The sequence below is a fragment of the Macrobrachium nipponense genome, chromosome 29 (genome assembly GCF_015104395.2).
Source record: "Macrobrachium nipponense isolate FS-2020 chromosome 29, ASM1510439v2, whole genome shotgun sequence".
In the NCBI taxonomy this organism is placed as follows: domain Eukaryota; kingdom Metazoa; phylum Arthropoda; class Malacostraca; order Decapoda; family Palaemonidae; genus Macrobrachium; species Macrobrachium nipponense.
In genome coordinates, this window is record NC_061092.1 from 25,747,684 (window position 1) to 25,770,121 (window position 22,438).

General features: G+C 36.4%; 1 protein-coding gene across 2 annotated transcripts in view; it reads right to left on the bottom strand.

The window, feature by feature from the left end:
- Positions 1 to 10,397: 10,397 nt before the first annotated feature.
- Positions 10,398 to 22,438, bottom strand: part of LOC135205947 (clotting factor B-like) — a 12,762-nt gene continuing 721 nt past the window's right edge. For both annotated transcript variants that reach the window (XM_064237137.1, XM_064237138.1), the window contains exons 2-7: positions 20,064 to 20,746; positions 14,379 to 14,589; positions 13,338 to 13,470; positions 12,417 to 12,558; positions 11,188 to 11,336; positions 10,398 to 10,586 (exon numbers count right to left, since the gene is read on the bottom strand). In XM_064237137.1, coding sequence (XP_064093207.1) covers positions 10,416 to 10,586; positions 11,188 to 11,336; positions 12,417 to 12,558; positions 13,338 to 13,424 — 549 coding nt within the window. In that variant the 5' untranslated portion in view covers positions 13,425 to 13,470; positions 14,379 to 14,589; positions 20,064 to 20,746 and the 3' untranslated portion in view covers positions 10,398 to 10,415. The remainder of the gene's footprint in view (positions 10,587 to 11,187; positions 11,337 to 12,416; positions 12,559 to 13,337; positions 13,471 to 14,378; positions 14,590 to 20,063; positions 20,747 to 22,438) is intronic.

Consider the following 22,438-nt stretch of genomic DNA (forward strand, 5'->3'; position numbering starts at 1 on the left):
CAATACATGAGTCAGACTAAAGAACTAGCCAGCGATGACAATTGGCAATGGCTACAGAGGGGAGAGGTAAAGAAGGAAACTGAAGGAATGATAACAGCGGCACAATATCGGCCCTAAGAACCAGATATGTTCAAAGAACGATAGACGGAAATAACATCTCTCCCATATGTAGGAAGTGCAATACGAAAAATGAAACCATAAACCACATAGCAAGTGGAATGCCCGACACTTGCACAGAACCAGTACAAAAAGAGGCATGATTCAGTGGCAAAAGCCCTCCACTGGAGCCTGTGCAAGAAACATCAGCTACCTTGCAGTAATAAGTGGTACGTGCACCAACCTGAAGGAGTGATAGACTATGGTATCAGAACAGATAGGGTGATACGTGCAAACAGACCAGACGTGACGTTGATTGACAAAATCAAGAAGAAAGTATCACTCATTGATGTCGCAATACCATGGGACACCAGAGTTGAAGAGAAGAGAGGGAAAAAAATGGATAAGTATCAAGATCTGAAAATAGAAATAAGAAGGATATGGGATATGCCAGTGGAAATCGTACCCATAATCATAGGAGCACTAGGCACGATCCCAAGATCCCTGAAAAGGAATCTAGAAAAACTAGAGGCTGAAGTAGCTCCAGGACTCATGCAGAAGAGTGTGATCCTAGAAACGGCACACATAGTAAGAAAAGTGATGGACTCCTAAGGAGGCAGGATGCAACCCGGAACCCCACACTATAAATACCACCCAGTCGAATTGGAGGACTGTGATAGAGCAAAAAAAAAAAAAAAAAAAATAAATAAATAAATAATAATAATAATATATGCCTTCACCTATCCTCAGACATTATATTCTTCATGCATAAACAACCGATTTCAATGACGCATTTACCGATTAGCTAAACTTCTCTTTTTATCTTGAAAAAACCTTTACTGAGGAACACATGCCTCGATCTTCAACAGCGTAATTCTGAACGCAAATTTCTCGATCTTGGAAAACGCTATTTCTGTTAAGACACAAATACGTCTCTCTTATCTACACTTGCAGGTGCTTTAAACAGCAGGGAATTCCCATCTCGTGTATTTCGTGAATTTAGATTCATTCGAATTCTCGTATTCTAAGGGAATTGTTTACAGCCTCTGCCACTTTGTGTTGGAAGAAAATATCGCTTTTGACGCTTTTTCTTTTATAGTAATACCCTGCGAGTTACATCTTTTAATGGCCAATGCGCGTTGTATGGAGATACTCAGTTTAACGATATGTTTTATCTTGCGATACTTGGCACTAACTTCATCATCCAGTGTTTCCCACTCCATGAAAGACTTCATCATCCGTGTTTCCCATTCCATAACAGACTTCTCGTCTGGTGTTTCCCATTCCATAAAAGATTTCATCATCCAGTGTTTCCCATTCCATAAAAGACTTCATCATCCAGTGTTTCCCATTCCATAAAAGACTTCATCATCCGTGTTTCCCATTCCATAACAGACTTCTCATCTAGTGTTTCCCATTCCATAAACGACTTCATCATCCAGTGTTTCCCATCCCATAAAAAATTAAGAATATGTCTAGATTGAAGCTTTAATTATAAATATTACTATTTTATCGGAGCTCGTTTCTTACAGTCCTCGAAATCAATACTGTCCCGAGAGATTTAATTTATCCTACTGCTTAGCAAGTTTTCTTATGGTTGTCGGGTTTGAATTCGAACAGCTCAACAGTAGGAAAAATGTTTTTGAACTTTGGTTCTCCCCAAAGATTTGGCAAGTTATGTTGGCAACAGTTATTTTTACATAAGCATAAAATAATTCGAATTTAACAGAAGAAGGTTCCTAAGGCGAGTTAAAGATTATTATTATCATATGTAATAGAGCTACGATCATTGTCGCCTTTATGACCAGTGACTACAATGGTTTGATCTTGCAACATTGGTGGGTATTTGCACCTAGTGAATTCAGTAGGTTATTCAGTTTCTTGAATAATTTAATAGAATTTATTTAGCGCCGCAATCTGTGGTTTATTATTGTTGTATATTCTGTATTGTAGTTTATTCAGTTTTATGAATAACGTCATTAGCTTGGAAGTTATATATCGAAGTTAGAATCACAAGGTAACGAAAGTCTAATGCGCCATTGACACAAGTTTAAAACAAATTTGAAACAAACAAAGAGAGAGAGAGAGAGAGAGAGAGAGAGAGAGAGAGAGAGAGAGAGAGAGAGAGAGAGGCTGGTCCAACAAAAGTCAGCGAATGAATTGTTTTCAGATTGATGACAATGTGCCTCGAATTGAAGTCTCATGCATTTGGATCAAGAGATTTCCATGTGTCCCATAGAGCAATTGCAGTCATTATAATTATATTTTTCCACAGTCTCTCTCTCTCTCTCTCTCTCTCTCTCTCTCTCTCTCTCTCTCTCTCTCTCTCTCTCTCTCTCTCTCTCTCTCTCTGGCTGTGTATCAGAATTTTTTCAGCAATTTTGAAATTTCTTTAATTGAGTGCTAGTTTAAGATAAGTGGAGAGATCTGATTACAATGGAATGCTGATGTCATGTCAACATCATCAGAGATTTTTCTTCACACCATTCAGTTTAAATGATATAATTAATTTTTGTTTTGTTTGTTTTTCTGTAGTATGCAGTTGAATTTATTGAAGGTATATCGAAAAGAGGAGATAGTCGCAAAAATGTAAAAACATGACAAATCAAGTCTTCAAATATTTAAGGCAAAAATTTTGTGGGTCCAGATTTATTACCAAGCCATATTCATTTGATATATGATACCAATAAAACACGAAATCCAATTAAACTTTAACACCATTTCTGACCTAATTTTCGTGCAGCTAAATTCGAGTAAATTAATTGCCTTCACATATACACACCAATTTATAATATATATATACATATATTTGTGTATTTATATAAATATATATATATATAAATATATATATATATTGCTACGTCTATAGAACGCCTCGCCTTCCCAGCAGAGTTTTAGTTATATTTAATTATAAAAGTAGCAGCCATGCCTTCTCCTGAAGCGACTGTTGTTGGGAGAGTGGGTATGTCGTAGGAATGATATTTCCGGTCTGACGGAAGCTTAGGGTAAGAGAGGCAAGTCACAAGAGTAGCTAGGCTTCGAGATGGATTTTAGGGACTTCTACAATAAGACCTATTTTCCTTCCCAATTTGCTGGCGTTGTGTTTACCACCTTTCAGGCAATGCTCGAGGCGGTTTTTGGAAGCCCCGTGATTTGAAAACAACCAGTATCGATCTCAGTCGGCTGCGAGACGTGATCTCGGACAGAGGTCAAATTGCCAGCCTCCCAAAATTAGGCCTACCCACGACGTACTGGTGGACACGAACCCCAGACCTGAACAGAGGTCAGGCCGCATTCTTCTACAAGGATACACAGAATATTGCATAAAGGTACGTCTGAAAGTGTAAACTTCAACCCAGCACCTTTTACTACCATACGACTCTTGCTAAATTCATTTTCAATTCTCATTTTTACCCCTTCTACATCAAAGCCCTTTGTCCTCATCGGGCCACGTGCTCCCCTTTGTGACTTGTTAAAGACCAAGCTTTCGTGCATACCTCAGTGAACCATTCGAGTTTACCTTCCCCAATGTTAGAGAATTAATCAGCCTTAATCAAAGCAAGAAGTCATTTTTCCTTTTATCTTGTTTAATCTGGGATTCTTTTCCAGATTCCATGAGTCACGTGCCGTCCCTCTGCCCGCAAGTGTGCATTACCCAAGTGTATGAAAACCAGCTATAACAGCTCAACGGAGCCATCATTTACTTTTTCTCCAGCCCAGCACGGGCCTTTTAGTAAAATAAATAGTTGTTAAGTAACGAGCTGAGTTTTCTGGCGACCTTCCCTCTAAAGAACTTAATAATAACTTTCAGCTTACGGTAAGTTAAAGCAATTCCCTCTTGAAATCCCTAAATTACTTCCATTTACGTATCTAGCCTCTCTCAAGGCTGCTATATACGTAACAATATATATTATATATATATATATATATATATATAGCTATAGCATATATATATATATATATATATATATATATATATGCTATATATATATATATATATATATATATATATATATATATATATATATATATATATATATATATAAACAGCATATATATATATATATATATATATATATATATATATATATATATATATATATATATATAATATATACACACACATATATATATATATATATATATATATATATATATATATATATATATATATATATATATATATATATATATATACATATATATATATATATATATATATATATATATATATATATATATATATGATATATATATCTATATGCTGTTTAGGCATATTTTGTCTTTTGCAATTCCTACTAAAGTCAATAGGATTATTGTCTTAGAATAAACCCATTCCTTTTTCTTTTTTCTTTTCATTACCAGGCAAGCTCCTCGGAAATAAGGAAATATTCACAGAAACATTGAACTACAAATGTCGTTCCATATCGAATTCACTGAACCTTTTGATAACATACACCGAAGGGGAATTTAAAAATGAAAAGCGTCCCGTCCTGGTGAGTGACCGCTTATCACTTATAAATTCCCCTTCGGTATATGTTATTCCGAGATTGAGTGAAATTGATATCGAACGACTTTTGCAGTGTAGTGTTTGTAAATATAAAAAAATGTCGCGGTTTATGTTACAAATTTATACACACACACACACACACACACACACACACATATATATATATATATATATATATATATATATATATATATATATATATACATATATATATATATATATATATATATATATATATATATATAATATAAATGTGTTGTGAGTGCGTTTGTATTTATATGTGTGTGTAAAAGAGAGAGAGAGAGAGAGAGAGATTCGTACTCTAAAAGAGGAAGACATTCTTGGACGAATGTGAATTCTTGAGGATATTGGAAAAAAGTGACAAGAAACTCCTTTTCGTGTGGAACCCATTACAATATTTCGTCTTTATAGTGACATATGACGTCACTGGTGAATACTAAGTTGATTGTGAAATGGTGGCAGAGCCGGAGGGCGTCTGACAGAGAAACAGATGAACGGAAGGACAGAGATGATCGCTGTGCAATGATATAATGGTCCTCATTTTCCGTATCATTATTTTTCTAACCTGGTCACCACTGATGTATTCCTCACATAAACAAATCATATTTGATCTATTCCTTTTACAGCAAGATCTCTTAATTGAATTGTAAAGTCCCCAAATTCAATTTCAAACATAAATACATCAAAGGCTATTATTCTCCGGAACCTTTTGATGCCAAAATAGCACTACATATCCTGTTACACTTTCCACAAATAAATAATGGCCCCTCTCTTATCCACTTTCGCCCTCATGAATTTTAATTTGCTTGATTATTAATACCCATGCATTTTTTGCGAGCACGATTCATCGAACTCCTCTTAGTCACGGTTCCTATCTTTTCGTTGCAATAACGACCGTGAGGGAGAGTCTGATCGAAACCTATTACTCTTATTATTGTAGGTATTGGCTGGCATTACCCCTGATGAAGAGATAGATCCACGAAGTGTTACTCTTCTATTTTAAACAAAGATGTTTTTGTGGGTAAACAGTTTTTCAACGCAGTACCTCAGTTCATCGTGACCGAGAAAGCGATACCGCTTCAAAAAGAAGCCCAAATACATTTCCATGATGTTCATATACAACCTGCAGGTAAAACTGTATACAACTTATCTTGCCTGATCAATAACTTCTGTTTTATAAAAGAGAAATATTCGTAAAACCTGGTCTGAAATGCCATATTCCTTTGAGATGTAATTTTGTTGTATTCTGATTAGGCCTTAAGGGGATATATATACGCATATATATATATATATATATATATATATATATATATATATATATATATATTATATATATAATATATATATATAACTAGATTCACTACGGATGGGAATAATGTGCACTTATTCTCTTATTAGTGGTAACCCTTTGTTTCTTTGCAGAAAAGGTATGCGAATAAGGGGAATGACTACGCAACTTGCAAAGTGAATGTTTTATCGGATGAGAGAGAGAGAAAGAGAGAGAGAGAGAGAGTGTATTTTACATACTCCAGTTATTAGAGGAACCAACGGCGAACGTCCTTTAGTACTGGGATGATTAACTGCGTGAAGGCCAGTTTGAAACAGCTTTAGGCCAGACACGAATTCATCTTGCTGTCATCCCGGCTCAGCAATTAATTAAGCTAGTGATGTGTCCACTGCCTTAATGAAGAAAATGTTACATTTTTAGTTGAGGATCCCGAAGTATATTAAGGGGAACAAATTTGCTAGCTTGCTCCATGTCTATCATGCTTTATTGGGCAATGTATACTCTATTAGAGTTATAACAAGTAATATGACACGAATAAATACGATGATAAATTTAAAGGCATCATCAAGACTCAAAGGATCTTTGGTCTAATTGAGAGGTCGCCATTACCATTTTATTTTTATCTTGCTCAAGAGCCTTCTGTATCATTTCCATGTATACTTTACTGGTTTGTATAATATTTTTATGCTATTTAGCATCTTTTATTCGTGGAGTTTGCTTGAGCTAGCGAGAAAGAGAAAGAGAGTACGGTCCTCCATATAGTTGTATATGAAATAGCCATAAGAAAGTAAACGACAATTTCTTTAGAAATGATCTCCCCAAAAACTCTTGTCAGTGTTTACCTGCACACCCGTTTCGTTTGATCTTAATAATGGCTTTTTGTTATTCCGTGATTTTAGTGTTCCTTGTCTTGTAGATTATAAAATGGGCAGCAGTAGTCTCGAACAAAGAACGAAAGGACGAGAAAAACTTAGAAAAAATGATGCAAAAATATAATACAAATGAATCAAAACACTGAAGTATGTTGTCACGGCAACCTGTCGTTAAGGCTGGAGAGGAGAGAGAGAGAGAGAGAGAGAGAGAGAGAGAGAGAGAGAGAGAGAGAGAGAGAATATCTAATAACTTATGAAAGGGTTCACCCAGTGGGATAAGGATTAGTCGTCGAAGCCCTCCCGTTTTCAATTATGTGATCGTGTACATTTTGAAGAACTGCTGATTTGTACCGTTGTTCTCTCTCTCTCTCTCTCTCTCTCTCTCTCTCTCTCTCTCTCTCTCTCTCTCTCTCTCAGCTGCAACCCACAGCCATGCCTTATACCTCATTAATTATGGAACTATGTAGAGATCGAACGTTGGATATCCATTTTTGAGTAAACTCTAATAAATAAGTAAATAAATAAATATATATATATATATATATATAATATATAATATATATATATATATATATATATATATATATATAACGATTCATTCCCTTCTGAGATATTTTGCTAACGCCCACATAAATGAGAGTCGCAAGCAAAATCGATACCTCTCTCTCTCTCTCTCTCTCTCTCTCTCTCTCTCTCCTCATATCATATATAATATATATATATATAGATATATATATATATATATATATATATATATATATATATATATATACATATCGAGAGAGAGAGAGAGAGAGAGAGAGAGAGAGAGAGACGAGAGAGAGAGAGAGGAGGTATTGATATTGCCTGCGTCTCCCATTTATGTGGGTGTTAGCAAAATAGCCCAGATGGGAATGAATGTTTTTCGATGAATCTGAGAGAGTAACCCCTTCCTGATGAATGACTAACCTGTGGAGGAGATCGATGGGAGTTTAAAATTCTTTGCTATCGAAATCCTCTCGCCCATTGTATGTTAATTATTATTGTGGGGATGTAATGAAAACATAAGTTTCCTGGTATTCGGTGACTGACACATGTATTTAAGAGCTTGTGCAAATTTTCTCATTGTGTTACTTCATCATTAGTCTTTGCTGAAGTATGATTTGGACTGAATGCGCTTGTTTTAGTCATTTATAATTTTTATTGTAAAAGCTCATTTATTGGAAGAACGGCACATTCCCGTTTACAAATGGATGCAAATTGTTTGGTGGCGATTAAGCATTAGCTTAATGAGGAAAGAATCGAGAAATATATGTCGTTTTGAGAATCTGTCCGTCTATGTAAAAGATTAAGTATATTTCTCATTGTAGAAGGATAAACTACGCAAATTTTGTGGGATAACTACGATCACTTCGGAAAAATTGAAAGACATTTGACCCAGGCTTCATTAGCTAATTAGAGAAGCATCACCTTGAATCAACTCAGGACAAAGAGCTAAAATAGAACTTGAGTTTTTCAATTGCAAATCAGATATTCTCTTTAACCAATAACCTCTATGCGTTGGAGAAATACAGCCACGCCTTTACTTTCCCAGTTGTTCATCCCTGTTCATTTTTACCACTTTCCTCTTTTGTGGCAGAATTCACCGGGCCACCAAACTAGAGAAGTGGGAGATTAATGTACGTTTCCTTCACAAGATTAAGATGTTCTGTCTGCGGGAATTCTCTGTGAAAAAAATGGAACTTTTAGCTCCTTAATTCTCAACTTTTCTCGTCCATTTTGTCTCGTTAAACATGGGATTTAACTGGATTTTCTTGGTATTGTGCTTTAGACTAGTCTGATAAATGTTTTAAGAAAAAGAACCTGAAGAAATGGTTTCTTTGTATTTGGTTCTTTTATTCCGAGGGATCTTTAAAATTTTAATTCCTTCTTTTTACTTATATTCTGTCTGAAATTCTTCCTCTTGAGAGTTTTTTTTTATGTTTTTTCTGATAAGCAAAATATTTTGGGATGCAACATTGTGTTCTTCGGTTTAGCAACCTGCATCAGTTTACATCGCCACTGGGTTTCTAATGCGTTCTAAGACAACAAAAGCTTCCTATTTTAGTAACGTTATCAGATGTGATAGAGCTTAAAAACATTTCCTTGCAAGTGGCAGTTTAAGAATAGATAAAGTCGTGCTTCTGTGTGTCCTAAAGTGAGAAATCCTGGGCTTGTCCCCACACAGAAGAAACTTGATCAATGGGTCTCGTGTAAGAGCTTACTCATCAGGTGGCTGAGGTACAAATATAAAAACCTGGGCCTTCTCTTGCACGTGATCCCAAGGAGGGTCTGGAAATGGTTCAGAAAAGTAGTAAAATATAAGATGATATGTTACGTTGGAAAGCTTTTTATTCTCATGTCATTTGTCAGATATATATCTTACGATTTTGATAAAATCATCAAATGTGCTCAGGAAATGTTTGTGATATACAATCAACGAGCTCTGCAAATAAAGTAAGTACTTCAAATATAAGCATCACTTTTTTGTCCATCCTAATCTCTTTATTGTGAAAGAATGGGCTAAAAAATTTTGTTCATCATATGTGCTCAATGAAATGTTTGTAATGTACAATCAGCGAGCTCTGCAAATAAAGCAAGTGCATCAAATATAATCTTACTACTTTTTGGTCCATCCTAATCTCTTTATATAAAAGAATGGGCTAAAAATGTTTGTTTTGTTCCCCTTCTATCGCATGGGGCTTTGTCATAAGTTGCTGTGATCTAAGATGGGCGTTAGCTCGTTTGAAAAGTGACTCACATCATTTGTATTTTGCACTTAATAACGAGTCCGGAGTTGCTGCCTACTAATCTTCATTAATTACGAAGCCACACACATAATAATGCTCGCACACACGCTTTGTATGTATGTATGTGTATACATACATACTACATACATACATACATATATATATATATATATATATATATATATATATATATATATATATATATATATGTGTGTGTGTGTGTGTGTGTGTGTGTGTGTGTGTATGTGTGTGTGAAAGGATCAGAATCACGATTTGAATTTAAAAAGAATTTATTGTCAAGAATAATATAACTGCTCTCCGTATTTTACATCCGTGTCATTAAAGCTTTTTTTAGATATGGAAATCATTTCAAGTTATTCAGATGGGTGAACTGACATTTGCCGGAGAGATTTCTCAAACGGGATTCGAACACTATATCACCTAATTACGAATACTGTTGCAGTGCTCCAGTTAGAACAGAAGTTGCCATCAGTAAAGGAAAAATATTTAAATGAACTCTTCATAAACAAATATAATCATCCCTATTGAACAGAGCTACCCATGTTTTCAATTCATAAATACGGTACCCCAAGTACCAACGGAATGAGGTAAAGTTTCTTGAAAATTCTTTGTTATGACTATTTTCTTCTTATTATTAAGAATTTCTGTCCGCTATAAATGGAAAAATGGCAACAACATGATAAGCAGAACAACAGTGATGACAGCAGTCCTTTCCGTATTTTGGGGGGGGATTATGTATACAATTATATATATATAAGCAATATATCTATATATATATATATATATATATATATTATATATATATATATATACATAAAGTTAAAACAATGTTGGCTATTTTAACAATCACTGGACCGAGTCACATTCTCGATCCAGTCTACATAGTTGACAAGTTTCGTGTAAAATCCAGGAACGTTTGGTTCGGCGCACTTGTATCCAAAGCTGACGATCCCAAGCTGGACCCATCGCCCGTCCTCGGCCAGAGTGATAAGGGGTCCTCCGCTGTCACCCTGTGGTAATAAAAGAAGCAGAGATAAATTGAGTTCTCAGAGAGCTAGAAAAACACCTCACTGAGTACCCAAGTGTCGCCAGTGCTTGACACGTTCAACGTGGATTTTTTGGGTGGCTACTCTTATTTCATTAGGGTATTTATATCTATCTTTCTCCATCTGGTTCTCTTGTCCTTGATTCCAATAATCTTCCATCACTTCTTCTGACAGTACCCCTATGTCATTTCGTTTCTTTATACCTTTATACGTGGATTAGATGACATGAGCCTTACAATTAACAAATCGTGTTTAATCGTCTGCTCGTGCCTGTCCTTTCAATATGAATAATTAACCAGTGTTTATGGTCTTCAGACAAGAGTTAGTTGTGGAATAAAAACAAATCTGTAAACGCATGAGACATCGTTAAGAAAAACATAGAAGACATTGTGGACAATGACTGGGCATGGTTTTCTCTCGTGCATATTAGCACAACCCATAAAGAATAGTAGTTTCCATATTATGACTGACAGGAGAGAGAGAGAGAGAGAGAGAGAGAGAGAGAGAGAGAGAGAGAGAGAGAGAGAGAGAGAGAGAGAGAGAGAGAGAGAGAGGGTTGACTGACCTGACAGGCATCTTTGTTCTGGCCAAGTGCGCATATCATGTTGTCGGTTATAAATTGTGTTTCAGGAGCATTGTCATTGAGAGTCTTACAGTCCTCTGGAGATTTTAGGTTCAGACCCACTTCTTGAAGAGTGTTGGACTGATTTCCACCTGAAATTTTGATAAGAGGATATGACGTTAGTTAACAACAAGAAAAAATTCTCTTAGATATACATGTCATCTATGTGGATATGCATATGTATATATATATAAAAAAAATATATATATATATATATATATATATATATATATGTATATATATATATATATATATATATATATATATATATCTATACATACATTTGTGTGTGTGTGCGTGTGCGTGCGTTTGCATATGAAGTTTGTGCGAGTACCCATGTATATATATATATATGTGTGTGTGTGTGTGTGCGTATTAAATAACATATATAGTGTGTGTATTTGTAAATGTATATGTGTGTATGTGTGTGCGTGCGTTGTGTGGAAAAAGGTTATGGACAAAATTGGATTATATTAACCACCGAACCAATATGTTTTATGTTGGGAGATCCAAGTTAATGTGAAGAGGGAATTGAAATCTAGGCAGGACTGTGGGGTGGGACGGAGAAAGTCTCCAATAAAAGCAATTTCTCTCTCTCTCTCTCTCTCTCTCTCTCTCTCTCTCTCTCTCTCTCTCTCTCTCTCTCTCTCTTTGTCGGGGTTTTCAATCAAGAGAAATTAACTTCGCCCTCGCAATAGACCAAATCAAAGGACCCAACTTTACACTATTTTTCTGTATTACATATTAGTTTCAAAAATCTATGTTATCCACATAAACGAATAATATCTCACTTTTCAGTAAGAAATTAATTCTATTTTTCATCAATTATTTGATTATGAAAGTCTACAGATTCTTAGCATTGTTTTCACGTTATAGTGTTGTGTCCTTATTTTTCGTGCTCGCCTACCAATCTGGTGGTCCGAAGTTCGATTCTCGGCTAACGCTGAATCAGAGGAATTTATTTCTGGTGATAGAAATTCATTCCTCGATATAATGTGGTTCGGATCCCACAGAAAGCTGTAGGTCCTGTTGCTAGGTAACCAATTGGTTCCTAGCCAAGTAAAAAATATCTAATTCTTCGGACCAGCCCTAGGAGAGCTGTTAGTCAGCTCATTGGTCTGGTTAAACTAAGATATACTTAACTTTTTCTTGAACCCGTGGTAGCTACTTACCGTAATCGGTGACGCCCCATCCAGTAGCTACGACCTCTTTTTCCGCTACGTAGTCTTCGGGTCTTGGCATACAGAGAGGTTTGACGGTAGTTCCGAATGTAAGTGTTCCACCCAAGTACAAAAGGGCGATGTCATGCTCCTCCTGTTGAGATTCAGGTTCATTGTGTTAGATTGCGTCCATAGTAAGAGCTACAGTTGCCAAGGTTAGCAGAGCTCCTCAAATAAGGGCGGTGCCAAGACCTTTGTATTAAAAATGATGAATTGGATGATATTGCTTCCACATAAGTAGCTTCAGTTATCAAAATCTGCATACCAGTTAATACTTCCTTCATGAGCTTTATTTGTTGTCAGTGAAATTGGTGTGCAGTCCATGCTTTAGAAGCATCTCAAAATGGTAAGAGGATTCCTACAACTTTGGAACATAGAGCATGCAAAACATAAAAGTAAAACTAAAAGGCATATACTCTATTCCGGGTAATAAAACTGGATGATAACACCCATTACTACTCTGATTTACTTCAGATCTTGAGGAAAGCAATAAATCTTTCAAAATTCTTGTATTCAGAAGGCAAAACTGTTTTTACTGGATGTCCAGTAAAACAGGTTATGGAAATAACGAAATGGTGGATTGCAAGCCCTGCTGTGTAACATATACATCAAATTTGAATACATTAACTAAATTAGGTTCCCCAGACCTATACCTACTCACACTTACAGCCATATACAACAAAAAGGTTAACAGGTTAGCTTGGTAAAATATGTGCTTTGTCGAAACCAAAGATTAGCTTGTCAAGCAAAGCAACGATAATGTTTTGGGCGGAAAGATACTATTTGACGTCCAAATCCCCTTGAATGACACCATTCACTCTAAACTCAAGCCTGCAGCTTTGAAAGGAATCTTCCCACGCTAAATACACTTACGGAATTTGCGGCGTTGGGTCCAGTTTTATAATCATCGTGAACGTAGAGATAATTTGGAGCAATTGTAATGCTCTCAGTTTCTGTCATATTGTTGGTGTCATGTTCAGCTAAGGTGGCCACAACTTTTAAATTTCTGAAATAAAAGCATCACGTCGAAGACGGTTATTAGTCCTATTTAAATATCTCATTGAATGGTCAGCGGCTAACGAAATTTGTTCATGAAGTTACGTTGACCTTCAGGCAAATTCTTCCTGCGGTCATATCTGCCTAGAATAGAAGTGTTAACCGAGAAGTTTAATTAACAGCTAACGTTCATTTTATCGTCAAAGCTAAGGCGGTGCATCATGTTAGATTCTATTGCTTGTGTGAAACATTGATTATATCATTAGAAATTGCAGATAAATGTTTATAATTTCAGTGAAAGGAGAAACATCAGAATAAACAGTCGTGTATGCCAATATGTATAAAAGCAATATCCCCTGCTGGTCTCTGAACAAGCACAAATTGAAACTTGCAAATTAAATGTTGAGGGGGTGGGGGAGCTTTAGTGCTATGAATAAGAAACAAATTCTCGAGACTTGTCGGCCTTTTAAAATTTCATTCGTATCAAAGACGTCGCTCACCAGTTCTCAAAGGAACTTGGAGCCAATTTGTAATTCTTGAGTAAATCAAAAATCGAGACGGACCAAACTACAATGGTGGTAATGTATGTTGAATACCTCTGTTTTTTTTTTTTTTTTTTTTTTTTTTTAGTCTGAGTAAAGTTAACTCTAATAGTAATAAGCTGATATTTAATGCGTATGTTTCGACTTAATGAAGATGCGGATTTTTTACGTGCATCAGTGTTATTGAATTTCAGTGCAATACTTTAATCACAAACATTAATTTGGTAGCCAGATTCATGACTTATCCATGACATTTGTTATTGAAATATCGCTCTAGTGTTATTCATTGAGCAGGAATATTACGTGATATGATAGCACCCCTGCCTACGGACAAAATGCAGAAAAGGCTAATACTAAGTATCCTTTGTCAACTTACGAGTACGTGTCGAATGTATAGGGATTAACGAAGCAATGCGCGGCTGATAATATCCATGATTTCTTGATGATAGACGCTCCGCAGGTCGCAGGAGAAGCGAAGACATCAGCTTCTATATTCAGATTAACCTGCCAAGGATACTCGTGTAATTTTGCTTCTTGCCCACCCACAATCCTCGGCACTGTGACGGTAGACCTGCCGCACTCCCCATCTGAGAGATAGGCAGTTACAACGTGAGAACCATTTGTAAAAGGCGTGTGAATATATATATATATATATATATATATATATATATACATACACACATACAATGTGAGAACCCTTTGTAAAAGGCGTATGTATATATATATATATATATATATATATATATATATATATATATATATATATGTATTATTCAATAGAGAAAATATTTGTAAAAGGCGTCCATATATATATATATATATTATGTACATATATATATATATATTTATATGATATATATATACTATATTATAATTATATATATATACATATATATATATATCTATATATATATATCTTATATATATATATTATATATGTGGATACTATGTATAAACTATGGTATATTATATACCTTATATAATATATATTTTTCATATAGGTATGTTATATATATATATATATATATATATATATATTATTATTCAATATGAGAATATTGTAAAAGGCACGTATATTATTATCATATATATAATATATATATATATATATTACTATATATATATATACTATGTATATATACTTTTATATATGTATACAATACATATACATTATACAATGTGAGAACCATTTGTAAAAGGCGTGTATATTATATATATATATATATATATATATATATATATATATATATATATATATATATATATATATATATATATATATATATATATATATATATATATATATATATTATTATACAATGTGAGAACCATTTGTAAAGGCGTGTATATATATATATATATATATATATATATATATATATATATATATATATATATATATTATATATTATATATAATATTATACAATGTGAGAACCATTTGTAAAAGGCGTATATATATATATATCAATGTGAGAACCATTTGTCGCGTATATATATATATATATATATATATATATATATATATATATATATATATATATTTTAATTTAACTTCGTATTTCAAGGCTGAAATTATTTACTAACATTTACTAAAAGTCACAGTAAAATATCGATTTACCAGCAATTAAAATAGGACAGATAAAGATAGGAGAAAGATACCACTCACACTTAAAACCGTAGGAGTAGTAAGAATAACAATACCAGTTTTTACTAGAACCCTGCAAACGAAAAGAGAGAAAGAAAGAGAAGAAAGAAAGAGAAGAAAGAAAGACAGAGAGGAATATATACCAAAGGTTAAACGACAAAAAACTTATATTATTTGGGTGTTTAGTGTTGGAACCGTGTCCTTTATATTAAAGGGTTCCAGTATATGAAGGTCGCATTCATTGTGGGTTTGTCTTGTGATAGAGAAATCTGAAACTGAAATTAGTTTTATATGTTTTTGCACGATGCCTTATATTTGAAGGATCTGGACTGGTCAACTTATACCCGGATTTGTATCTTATCCTAGGATATAAGTGGGATTTATGTCGGATGTACGAGAGGGCTAATACGGATTCGTATTTCTTTGGTGCATAGCACACTATAATATTCAAAATGCCCTGTTTAGAACGCTGTTATCTATTTTTCACGGATCACCATTGATCTAGTAGATTATCTTCATTTGAAGCTGATTGCGCTTACGCCTTCTATAGCAGTCCCATCTTTGCTTCTTGAAGGAGTTCCCATTACCGTGAAGAAGAGGACGCCATTAAGAAAATTATTTCCGATAATGTATCCCCGACTGACGACACCAAGAATATCGTCCTAATCATATATTACCAGAATCGGAGGACGCGCGATCTTATTATGAAAAATAACCCCTCTCCACAGGTACGAGAACCCCTGAAGCAGACGCATGTAGTGTACCAATATACATGCCCAGTCCGCGAATGCAGCGGCGCCTACGTAGGTATGACTACCATGCGACTGTCGAAGAGACTCTCGTGCCACGCCCAAGAGGGGGCTATAAAGAATCACGCCCGCACCAAACATCACGAGGCCATCTCCCGAGATGTCATCATAAAGAACACGAAGATCATCGGGAAGGCCCCTGATGCCCGTCGGTTGCGCCTGCTGGAGGCGCTACTCATCCAGCAAATAAAACCTACTCTGAATACGACGCAGGAAGAATTTCTCCTCCCTGCGAGTATGAGAAGACCTGCCACCAACAATGACACCACCGATCATGACAACTCTATGGATGACAACGCCCCCGAACGAGGTACTCCTGCAGCCGATGGAAATCAAAGTAGCCGTGACGTCCCACAGCGTAGCGCAACGCCCATCAATGTTACAGCGCCGCTTAGGAGGTCCAGGCGGCTGCAGGATATGCTGCAACGCAACCATCGGCCCGAAGAAAGTGGCTTGAGACCTGGCTCAGGCAGCCAATGAAAACAAGACTCACCGCCACCAGCCAATAGGAGACAAGCATGGGGCAGACCCCCTGCTGTCAACCACAGATATAAGGAGGACGGACACCGCACCAAGATCCCCAGGTTACGTATTTTCGTGCACAGGCGCGTTACGTAACTCTCGTCATTTTAAACCTACAATTTTGACAAGTATGGCCTCTAAGAGACCCCTGTCGCCCGGTAATCCCAGGGAGGACCCGCCCTTGGAGGACGAGCAAGGCTTCGCCACCGTAAGGAAGAAGAAGAAGAAGAAACAGAAGAAGATTGTACCACCGATTTCGACCAATAATAACCTGCTCCCTACGACATCGGCACCGAATACGGCGAGTTTTGCGGAATTTCCGGCACTTCCCAAGTTCAAAGCTGTTGTTATCGAGGGCCAGACTTCATATGCTGCAGTCAGGGCCCTCGAGAAAAAATATCCAGAAGCCAACCTCATAGCCAGACCGAATTTAAGGGGAGAATTCATAATTACTCCCAAGGACCAAAAGCTGCTGAAACTACTGAGGAAAGACAACCTGTGCCACCTTCTTGATCCTGCTTCAAAAATAAGCAAGGGGATGATATGCAAAGTCCCCAAATACATAACTATCGAAAGAGTCCTCGAGGTTCCCAACATCATGGAAGCCAAGAGATGTACTGCAAAAGAGGGGACAGGAAACTCTTAAGATAGAAGCGACCTTCAAGGGCCAAATTCCAGCCAGGGTCAGCCTTGGGATTCTTGGCACTTACGAGACAGAAGCCTTCGTACCAGAGCCTCTGAGATGCTTCAAGTGTCAGAGGTATGGACACCACAAGAACGAATGTAAATCAGAACACATCTGTGGAGTGTGCAGTGCGAAACACGAGACAGAAGTGTGCTTGAAAAAGTACAAGGAAAAGGGCCACACAGTTGCCCGATGCCCTAACTGCAGCCAGCAACATCATGCTTGGTTTAAGGGATGCCCAGTCAGACTGCAGAGGATTTGGAAGGCGAAGGGCATCCCTCCTCCACCTGCAAGACCTCGGCAACCATCACCGCCAGGAGGAAAACCTCCCAGCAACCCCAGGTTCGATCCTAGAACGAACCTACCTCCTGTACCACAAACCACCCAACCTTCCTCCCAACCTCCTCGATCCCGGCATTACATCCCCACCCCCTCATCCTCTCCATATCGCCAAACTCCGCGCCCCTCTACCTCCTCCCCCTACTCCCCAACCCCTCAGGTTACCCCCCTAACCCCTGCATCGCCGAAGACGTCGATTCCTGCTCGTGCCGAAGCAGGAACCCAGACAGAAGACGCAGTTGAAGAAGAGATGCAGACCGAGACACCGACTGTAGCTCCTGTTTTGTATAAAGAAGCAGGAACACAAACTGAGGAGTTTGTAGCTAAGCAAAACAGCGAAACTCAGACCTGCAAACAAGAATACAGAACTTCAAGCGTCGGAAACGAATACTTCCTCGTAGGAGAATATCAAATCAGAAAGTTCCTGCTGACCTACGAGGAGTTTGAGGCTTTTTTAAATAGAGCCATCTTTAACAACGACAGTGGCAGTGGTCATCAGCTGTTCTCTGAGCTCGTCCACGCTCTGTTGGACCTAGAGATCAGTCTCCCAGATGACCTCCTGTTAGGAAGATTTCAGATAACAGATCTCAAACATAAAGATCGCAGCTACATGAAAAGTGCTGTTTATAGCATTAACTGCTTTTTCTTTTACTAAACAATCCTCCTTTCCCCTCCGTTTTTCGGCCGCCTCACGTCTAACGACCGAATATTTCAACTGTCACTCTAACTACCGCTTAAGCTGTCGCTTATTTTTGTTATCCTGTTTCTAAAACTGATAATATTTCGTTTTTCCTTCGTCGTTCCCTATTGCTAAACGATCGACGCTCTCTGCTTTTTTTTTTTTTTTCTCGTAAAGTGAAATATGGTACTTGAACTCCATAGAGTTGCGCTTTTTTTTTCCGTTTTTCTACGACTATAAATTTTTCGATTTCATTACTGGCTATCTCTGACTCGCCAGGACTCGCTACTATCGATCTTTATCTTCTACTAATGGGTACCTTAGGGTTTAAAGGGGTTTGTAACCTTGCCTATTCACTTTTCCTTTCACCTTTGAAAACCATACCATTCCACCTGCACATTCCATAGAAATCATAAATAAAAAGATCGCCTCATATCCTTAAATCACCAATGCATCTAAAAAATAATTCAAATGACCTACGGGCTGCTACATTAGCTAAAGCCCGTGCTGGCATAAAGCCAGCTTAATACTCCAACAACAACAACAAGCACCAAGATCAGTCCACCCTCAGCTTCCCAGCCCGAGGATGTCTGGCAGCTCCAGACGAAAGCTCGCTTTAAGAAAGAGAGAGAGAGAGAGAGAGAGAGAGAGAGAGAGAGAGAGAAAATCGTTAATGACTTTGATGACTATGGTATCATAGTTTATCTGTAAAATTCAAATATATACACCTATTTTGACCCTGTATTTTACCATGACCTCTATAGGCGCTCTACTAGCCTGTTTAAGTAGCACTGAAAAAGCCGCTATTCGCAAAATAGAGAAGAATCTCTACAAGTGTAACGCTGCTGAAGTAGCCATTACTTTTAATAAAGTATGCTTGAAGGAATATACTCATTACTGCTCTCCAATCTGTTTTCATATCTTTTGACCGTGATTCACAAACAGCTAAGATGACCAATCCACATGATTCTGATGTACTACTGATTAGTCTTTTGTGTAAGCATATCTATATCATATATATATATATATATATATATATATATATATATATATATATATATATATATATGTGTGTGTGTGCGTGTGTGTGTACACACAAATATATATATTATATATATATACTATATATATATATATATATATATATATATACATATATGTATAATATATATATATATATGTATATATATATATATATATATATATATATATGTATATATTATATATTATATATATATGTACACACAAATATACATATATGCATATATATACATATGTATAATATATAGCGTTCATTTACTGTATGATTGTTTTTATTTTAAAGCCGTGCAAGTAAACATAAATACATTAGTATTATAAGAATGTACAGAGCTTCCTTACCGCAGAATCGCCTTTTAACTGGTGTTACGGTGGTGCTGGCTATAGTACTCGGAGTTTCTGTAAAGAATGGAGGGTCATGAATTATAAAGGTGATTTTTCTTGCTGCTTCTAAATTACATTATTAACTGTTGAATTCTTTAGGAAGGGATTGGTTGTTAGATTCCCACCTTGAAAAGGGAGAGACCACATAATTTATTCTAGGCATTATGGAACCCATGCTTTGGATAAACACTTTCATACTCGTTAACAAGATTACGCAGATTTCGGCTTCATACATAACGTAACAATTTACCTGATACTTACCGAAAATAGAGACACCCAAAGAGCTCATTTGCAGATGTAAGACTGATTTATGTTTAGAACATACCACATAATATAAGGTGAGCTTTACCATTGAGGGTGTTTCCTACGAGTTAAGCATAAAGCATTAAGCACAAATGGCTCAAAAAGCAAAGCAGATATTCTAAAATGTTACGATTCTAAGTTATAATATCGCCAAACTTTCCTTATTTTTTTGAGATGGGATGAAGATCCGCGACTGAATGCATCATCTTACGCGTTGTTTCATCTTTACTTGAAAACTATGAAACCCAGACACGGCACAAGGAAGGTTTCCAGATTTTATCCATCGTCGAAGAAGCCTCCTAATCTTGAAGTAGGCTTCTGATTGATTCCGACGTGAACTGTGAAAATGAAATGAAGATTAAGGACCATGCATAGCTAATATACTAGAATACATAGGTAAATTTAACTGCAACATTATTCTGCCACTGTTCACCTCATAGTATGCACTATAGGCAGTGTTAAAGATTCTTTGCAGCGTCCCTTCGGTCCTAAGCTGCAACCCCTTTCATTCCTTTTACCGTACCTCCATTCATATTATTTTTCTTCCATCTTGCTATCCACCCTCTCTCAACAATTATTTCATAGTGCAGCTGCGAGGTTTTCCTCCACTAACACCTTTTAAACCCACTTCATCTCAGTTTCCTTTTCAGCGCTGAATGACCTCATAGGTGCCAGTGTTTGGCCTTAGGTCTAAATTTTATATTCCATTCCATTCTGTTCTACCACTGTTCTCGGACATTATAACTGATGAAAATTATTATTTACTTTCGAAGAGAAAAGTAAAGGGTAATTTAAAATCAATAAAAGGCTGAGAACCGGTGAAGTTAAAGTAAGGAAGATATCGCCCTAATAATCAAACAGATATCATTTGGTATCTGTCCTTATAATTTTCTAAAAGTGCAGAAAGGAAGCAAGATTTGTTTCAGGTGTTAATACACCCTCTACTCAAGTGAATAAGAAAACACTTGCGGAGCAGAAGGTAAACCGTGTTATGCTACATCAAGCTTGGCTGATTGTTCCAATAATTAAGAATAGAAAGTTCACTCTCGACGTGGTTCGGAAGTCACATAAAGCCGTTGGTCCCGTTGCTGAACAACCAATGGTTCCATGCAACGTAAAAACACCATACAAACAAACAAACAAACTCGTTGATAACCCAAGAAATGGAATATATTTCTCCTGAAAATTGAAATTCTCGTTGATAACTCAAAAATGGAAAATATTTATCCTAAGAATTGAAATTCTCATTGATAACTCAAAAATGGAAAATATTTATTCTAAGAATTGAAATGCTCATTGATAACTCGAGAATTAGAAATATTTGTTCAGTGAAAAGAATCCACACTTGAAAAGATTTAGAAGTTGGTTGTGTGGATGGAACAGGTGTTGTGTTTCTAGTCATGACGGTTAAACAGGTGTACTTGTTCTTATTTCTTGAAATAGCAGATATCCTTGAAGTTGATAACTGTAGCAATGACTCACCTTAAGTACACGTAGCAATATCATAGTGGTCTATTATTTACCAATTTATATTGAAATTGAATTTATGCATGCCCTGAGGAATCGGAAAATAACTTATATCCCCCAAATCAGCAAACCTTACAAGGAGTTGAGTAAACTGTTGGAAAACAATAACGTTAAATATTTTTTTCTGAATTGTCTCGAATTTAAAAGTCTATTGGTTACATTCACTAAATATATAGAAATGAAAGGCCACACAATGAAATGATGTTCATTCTTTTCATTGTGTACTTCGATAGAGTTTCTACTACAATTCTCGAAAAACTGACATAACGAATAACTTACTTGGTGCTGCCTCAACCTGAACACAGCTTAGTGTGGGGCTGCAGAGGTCATGCATGTGTGTTCCAGCTTGCTTTGTTTGGGTAATGGGGCCAGCCTGGCTTGTCCTGCTCCCATGGCATGTCACAAGGGCAGTAAGGGCAGTTGTATTCTGTCACCTTAAGCATTCTAGATCACAGCTCATAGGCTGGGGCCCTTAATGGGCACCAACTCCAGTCCCTTGAGCA